Source organism: Cicer arietinum, chromosome 5 (assembly GCF_000331145.2).
Source record: "Cicer arietinum cultivar CDC Frontier isolate Library 1 chromosome 5, Cicar.CDCFrontier_v2.0, whole genome shotgun sequence".
In the NCBI taxonomy this organism is placed as follows: Eukaryota; Viridiplantae; Streptophyta; class Magnoliopsida; order Fabales; family Fabaceae; genus Cicer; species Cicer arietinum.
This window is the reverse complement of record NC_021164.2, coordinates 75,122,487-75,130,381: the sequence shown is the minus strand read 5'-3', so window position 1 is coordinate 75,130,381 and position 7,895 is coordinate 75,122,487. Positions and strand designations below refer to the sequence as shown.

The 7,895-nt window shown below is 28.2% G+C and overlaps 2 protein-coding genes across 3 annotated transcripts in view; both read left to right on the top strand.

The window, feature by feature from the left end:
- The window catches only part of LOC101500346 (uncharacterized protein At2g24330), a 4,520-nt gene extending 2,236 nt beyond the window's left edge, over nucleotides 1–2,284 (top strand). For both annotated transcript variants that reach the window (XM_027334606.2, XM_004501197.4), the window contains exons 4-6: nucleotides 426–535; nucleotides 1,027–1,456; nucleotides 1,619–2,284. In XM_027334606.2, coding sequence (XP_027190407.1) covers nucleotides 426–535; nucleotides 1,027–1,456; nucleotides 1,619–1,935 — 857 coding nt within the window. In that variant the 3' untranslated portion in view covers nucleotides 1,936–2,284. The remainder of the gene's footprint in view (nucleotides 1–425; nucleotides 536–1,026; nucleotides 1,457–1,618) is intronic.
- Nucleotides 2,285–6,351: 4,067 nt separating this feature from the next.
- Nucleotides 6,352–7,895, top strand: part of LOC101500658 (ubiquitin carboxyl-terminal hydrolase 26-like) — an 11,014-nt gene continuing 9,470 nt past the window's right edge. The window contains exons 1-3 of the mRNA XM_073369063.1: nucleotides 6,352–6,509; nucleotides 7,236–7,341; nucleotides 7,436–7,895. Coding sequence (XP_073225164.1) covers nucleotides 7,262–7,341; nucleotides 7,436–7,895 — 540 coding nt within the window. The 5' untranslated portion in view covers nucleotides 6,352–6,509; nucleotides 7,236–7,261. The remainder of the gene's footprint in view (nucleotides 6,510–7,235; nucleotides 7,342–7,435) is intronic.

Genomic DNA, 7,895 nt, shown 5'->3' with positions numbered 1-7,895 from the left:
CCCCCCCTCAAAAGTCAGGACAGGATGGTAAAGCTTCAAAAGTGATATATTTTACCTATAATTTCTAATTGCTGATCAACTTATCTGAGAAAATGCCTTCATAATTGTAGAGCCAGTGGAAAAGTCTGCAGTTCAGTACTTCCTGAATGATGCTTTGGATGAAAGTATTTCTTCATTTTATAATTCATTCCAAGGTCCTAAAGTTTGTTCAATCATGTAAAAACAGCTTTCCAAACTTGTGTTTATAGAAAATTGATCAAAGGAAGGAGCAGCATTTGATATGATATTAACGGTTTGACTTTGTTAAAGAAATTTGTTACCATCAATAATATGTTATGAAGGCTGTAGTGATTTGAACGTTGATAAGTGAAAAATAAATTTTCTTAAATTATTGAAATTTTAATTGATAATATGTGATTATGTAGGTGATCGTAGGGACCAGAATATCCTTGAAAAGCTTCGAGCTGAAAGGCAGGCAAAAATTGATGAGCTCAAAGAAAAGACAAACTATTACACTACACAGCAGCTTATTCAGGTGATTGTTTGAAGAAGTGAAACAAGGAACAAGGCTTGTTACATGGCTTTCAATATCACATTTTTTATGCTGTTTGGAGCAGACAAAATAAATTTGAGATTGTGGTGACCACAATGTGGTCTATTTAGGTTCAGTGATGTCAAAATCTTAAGTTGATAGGTACCAACTACAACACATTAGCTAATTTTTCAGAATCCTATCAGAGCTTGATGATACGCCTCCTAATTCTCAGTTAGGATTTCTTATGCACGACATGACAATCTGGGTGCTTTAATTTTGGAAGAATCAATAGTGTGAACATTTGAATAAAATCACGTGAATAATGGAATCGAAGTTCCTTTATTCATTTCCGTCAAAAAAATGTTCCTTTATTCATTATGGGCTAAACCCGTGTCTGTGCTTTAAATTTCATTTCTAAAGAGCAGCTTTTGATGGTATATGTTTACAATTGCTTTAAGATTATTGACTAATTATACGTGTGATGTACTTAGAGATATGACCCAGACCCGGCCGCAAAGGCAGCTGCTGCAACTGTTTTGGCGTCTAAGTTGGGTGCAGATTCTGGTCTGAAATTGTACATGGGCGATGAATCCAATCTCAGTGGTGCTTCAACAGGGAAGAGCAATGATGTTGAACTTGTGCAGTCCTCTGGACTTCGAAATCGGAAACAAGTTCACACTAGGTCCACTAGTCTTGGGACAATCTCACAAAATTTTGGCAATCAACAATTAGTAGGTTCAGAGGGAATGGATCAAAGCGTTACCTCTGAGTATAATCAACCTGTTGTTGTTGAACATCACCAACCTCAAAGTTCAAACCCACAAGATGGAGGATGGATTGCACGAATTGCAGCATTGCTTGTGGGTGAGGATCCAACGCAGTCTTATGCCCTCATATGTGGTCACTGCTACATGCATAACGGTACGGGGCTGGATTTTACTGTTTATGCTTTTGTCCTTTTGCATTTATTTCAGGGAAAAAATATGATTGTACTAGTGCCAGATTTTTGCTTATTCATCAATGTTAATTGATGGAATACAGCAACAGGAAAACTTAATTTTTTATCTACTTATTTATGTTCAGGTCTTTCTCGGAAGGAGGATTTCCCATTTATCACTTACTACTGCCCACATTGCCATGCACTGAACAAACCGAAGCAAATGGATGGGAGCATCTCTGGTCTTCATTCTCCTAATGCAGGGTCTATGCAAATGGATGAGCGTATCTTGGGTCTTCCTTCCCCTAATGCGGGGTCTCCAAAAACAGGCGACAGTGAGGCAGTTTTAAATGCTACCGCCTCTGTTGCAGAGAGCATAATCACAAGCAATAGTCCCGTAGATGCTATCACTGAGATTGAGGAAATATCAGAAAGAACAAGTATTGAGGATAAAACTGATTGAAATGGCAGATTGGCAGATTGGCAGCTTTCTTTTGGTGATGTGGTTGTTGGGTTGCCATGTCTTGCTCCTTGTTCCACGGCGTGAACAGATTATGAGGGGAGGAACTATGGAATTGGTTTCCTTTGTTGGTTTTGCTACAGTGTCGAATTACTTGTTACATATTGTGATTTGTTATACACAGGTTACCTGGATTGCTTGTGAGATAAGGCAATTTTGGCTTCCTTTTATTCTTTTTTGGTATTATATTGCTTCAGTGTTCTTGTTCCTAGTTCTGAATTTATATCCATATTGTGTATTCCATCTTCGAACCCATGATATTTTATAGTTTTAATTGCATTTTTTATCTTTCTATATTGTCTTATTCACGAAAATATTCACGAAAATATAGTCTCCTTTTTTATAATATTAATTTTTGAGTCTTTCAAATTTCACATTTGTTTAATTTTAGTCTCAATTAAGATTTTTTGCCTCAAAAGTTGTAGTGTAGTATATTTTTAAAGGATGTGGTATTAATCGTGTCGATGTCGTAAAATACAAGTAAATTTAGATTGATCGACCTCATCAAACATTTAAACAATACATTTAAAGCGTCGCCAAAACATTTTCAATCATTAAAAATAAATTACAAAAATGTTTATTTATTTTTGTAACTTACTTCTTAATTGTATTTTTGTAATTTAATTTTAGTTTCTAGAAAGTTGTTATCTTTTGAATGTATTACTTTTAATGTTTGATGAGGTGGATAAATATATACCTACTTATTTTTTTTTATATCAATGTGTTTAATGTCTGATTTATATAATTATCTTCAAAGATAGAAAATCAAAATGAATATATTAAATGCATTACATACTTTTTTTATTAATATGAAAATTAAAAAATAAACTAATAATTGAAGATGGAAGTAGTATATCTTTGTTCCTATTTATAATTCCTTTTTTGAAAAAAAAAAGAATTATCTCTAAATATACATTTTATTTTAAACTATCAAATATACATTCATAATTTTTAGGCAAAATGTTTTTCACGGTTCATTAGCTAAATTTTAAATAATAATTTTTTTCTTTTTTTTTTCTTTTCGATTTGATATTTATTTAATTTTAAAAAATGATTTAATCTTTTATGTCCTAAAATGTCAACAATATTATCATTTTTTTTATATAAACTCGTAAAATTCGTTAAAATCTTCAAATAAAATCCCATAAAATTCATTATCAATTTCAAGAAAATTTATATATTGATTTTTTTTATGGAAATATCAGTTTTTTCAAAAACTTAACCAAATTAATGCAGTTGATTAAACGTACTCAAACAAATAACGTGTCCATAATATTTTGTAGATAAAATAACAACACAATTTTATTTTATTAACAATTTTCTCTTAATTTTACTCCGATCTAATAAATAAAAATAATAATAATAATAATAATAATAATTTAATAATAAAATATTGTTAATATAATAAAAATAACAATAAATTTTATTAAACAAAAATCAAAATTATAATAATAAAATCAAACAAAATATATTTAATAAATAAAAAAAAAACTTAGTGCATGTGCCAAAACAAATAAAGTGTCTCTAATATTTTGTAGATAAAATAGCAACACAATTCTATTTTCTTATTTTTACTCATATCTAATAAAAATTATATAAATAATAATAATAATAAAAAAATAAAATATTGTTAATCTAATAAAAAAATAATGTGTCACTCTTATTTTGTAGATACATTAGCAATTTAATTCTATTTTGTTAACGACTTTCTCCTCTTTTTTTATAGATCAAATAATAATAAAATAATAATAATAATGATAATAATAATGATAATAATAATAATAAAGTAAATTATATTAATAGAAAAAATACATTGAATTGAATAAACAAAATACATTAAATTAAAGAAAAGAAAATACATCAAATTGAAAGAAACCATGCTTTCAATAGTCATAAAAATATCAGGGAGTTGTTAATAAAATAAAATTGTGTTGCTATTTTATCTACAAAATATCTTTATTTATTTTGGCACATCTAGTCAACTGCGTTAAGTTTAATGTATTTTTTTCTTCAATTTTATGTATTTTATTTGATTTAATTAATATAATTTTGTTTTTTTTTATATTTTAGTTATTTTTTATTAATTAAATTAACAATTATTCAAATATTAAATTAAATAAAATATTAAACTTAGTACATGATCACATCCTGATGATGCAACCCTCTTAATGCGTTAGTACATGGTCACATCCCTGGGATGCAACCCTCTTAGTATGTGCACTAGTACATGGTCATATTCCAATTGGCTGCATCATGGAGTTACGACCTCGAGAAGGGGCAAAAAAGTATGACGTATATTTTTTTTTCTTTCAAAATAAGACAATTTGATTAAGTTTTTATAAAAAATGGATATTTCCATAAAAAAAAACCTCATATGTTCATCAAATTCATAACTCAAATATTATAATAAACTCATATTTTTATTTTTCATTTGATGAATTTAATTCAGCTGGAGATGGAAATATGAGTTTGTTTGAAGATTTGATTTATAAATATGATGAAAATTTAGATTATAGTGAATATGATAATTAATTTTGTTGATGGAAATATGAGTTGTTTAAAGATTTTGATTAATTTTATAAGTTTATGTAAAAAAATGATAACATTAATATTTTTAAGACATAAATGATTAAATCGCTACTTAAAATTAAATAAATGATCAAATCGGGGATAAATAAATAAATAACTGAATTGTTACCTAAAATTAAATTAAGAGATTGCGGTAGGTATTTTGTCTATCTTTTATTCAAATATATCATTTTTTTCACTAGAGTTTCTTCAAATATACTCTTAATTGATAATAATACTACCATGTGTATAATAAATAGAGTAAATGTTGGATGTTGTCCCGAACTTAGTATCTCACAGTTGTGTAAGTTAATTACAATTGATATCTTTTAAGATAAAAAGAAAATATGGTAAAGGGGTATTTTGGTCCTCACAAAAAATATGCGGGAACTATGTTCATGAATGAGAATAGGTTGGATTGAGCCTGACCTATTAAAAAAAATCAAAACCTAATTCTGGCCTATAGCATGTCATATGCATACTTTTTAAACATAAATCTGGTATTGATAGAAGTTTGATATAGTCAATTAACCTACTTAAAAGTCTGTTTCATTTTATATCTATTTTGCTGAATATAAGTGTAACATTTTAGAAAACCTTAGAACATGCCCTTGGTGATTTTCAGTTTCCTCCTAGTTGTTGTACTATGAACTTTACTGGGAATGCATTGAGTTAACTGATTAAAAAATAGATAAAACAGAGAGCATCCAAGTTGGCGGTAAAAAACGAATATTAAGACAGAAAGTTTATTAATTGATTTAATTAATAATAATAATTGTAGGTACGGCATCTGGCACAAGAGCTGTGACCCTGACTCTAAACTTGAACCATCTATCCCTTCCTTTTCAGTTGCGACATGACATTCCCATCCAAACTAAACTTTATCTATTTTCTTACTTTTTCTCTACTCACGGATACTATATATCTTCTTCAAATAATATTAATATTTTGTCAGAAAAATAAAATATAAATTTATTTTATATTAATAATTAATAAATATCAGCTATTTTGTCGTAACACTATAAATTCTAATTATTATCATTAAATAATAGATGATTGTATTACTATTAACGGTTATATTAATTCTAATTGTTATTATTAAATAATTATATAATAAATAATTATATTAATAATTAATAAATAATTATATTAATAATTTATTTTATATTAATAATTAATAAATATCAGCTATTTTGTCGTAACACTATAAATTCTAATTATTATCATTAAATAATAGATGATTGTATTACTATTAACGGTTATATTAATTCTAATTGTTATTATTAAATAATTATATAATAAATAATTATATTAGCTTACTGTAAAATTGTTTGTTTAATATCAATTAAACTCATATTTTATTGTCTTTCTGACACTAACAGTTTTCAGTTTTCATTATATTTTTTCCTTTTGTTCCTTTCTAAAAAGACACTGTAATCACTTTAAAAATTTTATTTCTTAAAAAAATAAAAAGGTACTCTAGTTTTTTTGACAAAGAAAAGGTACAGTATTTAATTGATTCTGTATTCTAAAACTAATTATTTCGAAAAAATTATTTAAAAGATAATTAAATATATTTTATTTCAATAAATATTAAAACTATTTATTTAATAATTTTACGAACATAAAAATATATTTTTATTTTACAGACGTTGAAATATTTTCAATCCTAGATTTAGAAAAAAGCAGCAATTTTTTGTTGGTTAAAAAAAACAGTAATACTAAACCAGAGGATAATAGATAAATAATAATAATACCAATAAAAAAATAAAAACAATTTTAAATAATAAAAAATTTATTGTTCTTTCTTTCTCGCTTTCGTTTTTTTTTTTCCCCAGAATTCGAAGCACTTTTCTATCCTGCAGCTGAAAGCAGCTTCAATTTTCCCCCTAAACAGCACAACAACAATTTAGCTGCTTCACTATCATCATTCGTTCAATAATCTTCGGGTAATGTTTATCGATTTCGTCGAAATATTCACCTGTTTCTCATTTCTGTGTTGCTTTGATTACCAATCGATTTTTTTTTCCGGAATCTTGTCTGGTTGAAAATTCTAGGGTTCTTCCATTGACCTCAGCCCTTGATTTATCTAATTTCATTAACGTTTTTTCTTCTGTTCAATGATCGTCAAAGCCTAACTTATGGTAATGTGTTTGCTTAATCCTATTGAAAGCTAGCCACTACTTAGAAGAATTTTTTCTGGAAGAGATTTTGCATAGTTCAATTTTTTTTAATGCATTTTCTAGGACCATAGTGACTTTTTTTTCCTTTCTTTTTCTTTTTCTGGAGACGGAATGGTAAGCACACTTAAAACTCATACACACAACTGGAATTGCCCAAATTCGAACATGAGATATGATGTCCAGTATAACAATATCGGCATTTGCTAGTTGAGATAGATTTTAGATTGCTTTTAGTCTTTAATTTAAGTTCGTCTTATATATTGCACCGTGATATGATAAATGATTCTAGCTAATTTAAAAATGATAGCCTTCTCTTTGACTCAATGTACATTGCCATTTGCCCAGAAGCAAAATAGGAAAGATACTATGATATTCATTTAATATTCTTATTTATTTTTTCTTTTCTTTTTTTTTTTTTTATTTTAGTTTTCAAAGTTTTATAATGGAATGAATTTGCTGAAAGTTAGGTTAATACTGTTATGCTATTTTCAGGGGCAAGGTTGTAATTATATTATAGAATGAGTAGACCAACAACCCGGAGTAAAAATAAAAGACAAAAACCGGGGGATGATGGTGCCTGTACTAATGAAATTTGGAGGTACTTTTAGTTCTATTTAGTTTGTGAAGTGAAATTCAATACTCTTTGCTTTTTAGCAATGGTATATGTTATATACGCCCTTAAATTTATGTAGGAAAATTCACGAAACAGGTGTGGTTACTGGGGATGATATTAATCAATTGTATATGATTTGGAAACCGGCATGTTCTGGCTGCCGTGTCAATACTAAAGATAATCCAAATTGCTTCTGTGGATTCGTTCCACCTCCTAATGGATTCAGGAAGACTGGCTTATGGGAGAAGATGTCAGATTTTGTTGAAAGTCTTGGCCCTGATCCAAACAAGGACCTTCGTGCTTCGGCTGATTCTCCTGCAGGTCTAACAAATCTTGGAGCAACATGTTATGCCAATGGAATACTCCAATGCTTGTACATGAACAAATTATTCCGAGAAGGCTTATTTAATGTGGAACCAGTTGTTTTAAGGCAACAACCAGTATTAGACCAACTAGCTCGACTTTTTGCGCAGTTGCAAACTAGTAAAATGGCTTTCATAGATTCTTCTCCCTTTGTGAAAACACTGGAGTTAGATAAT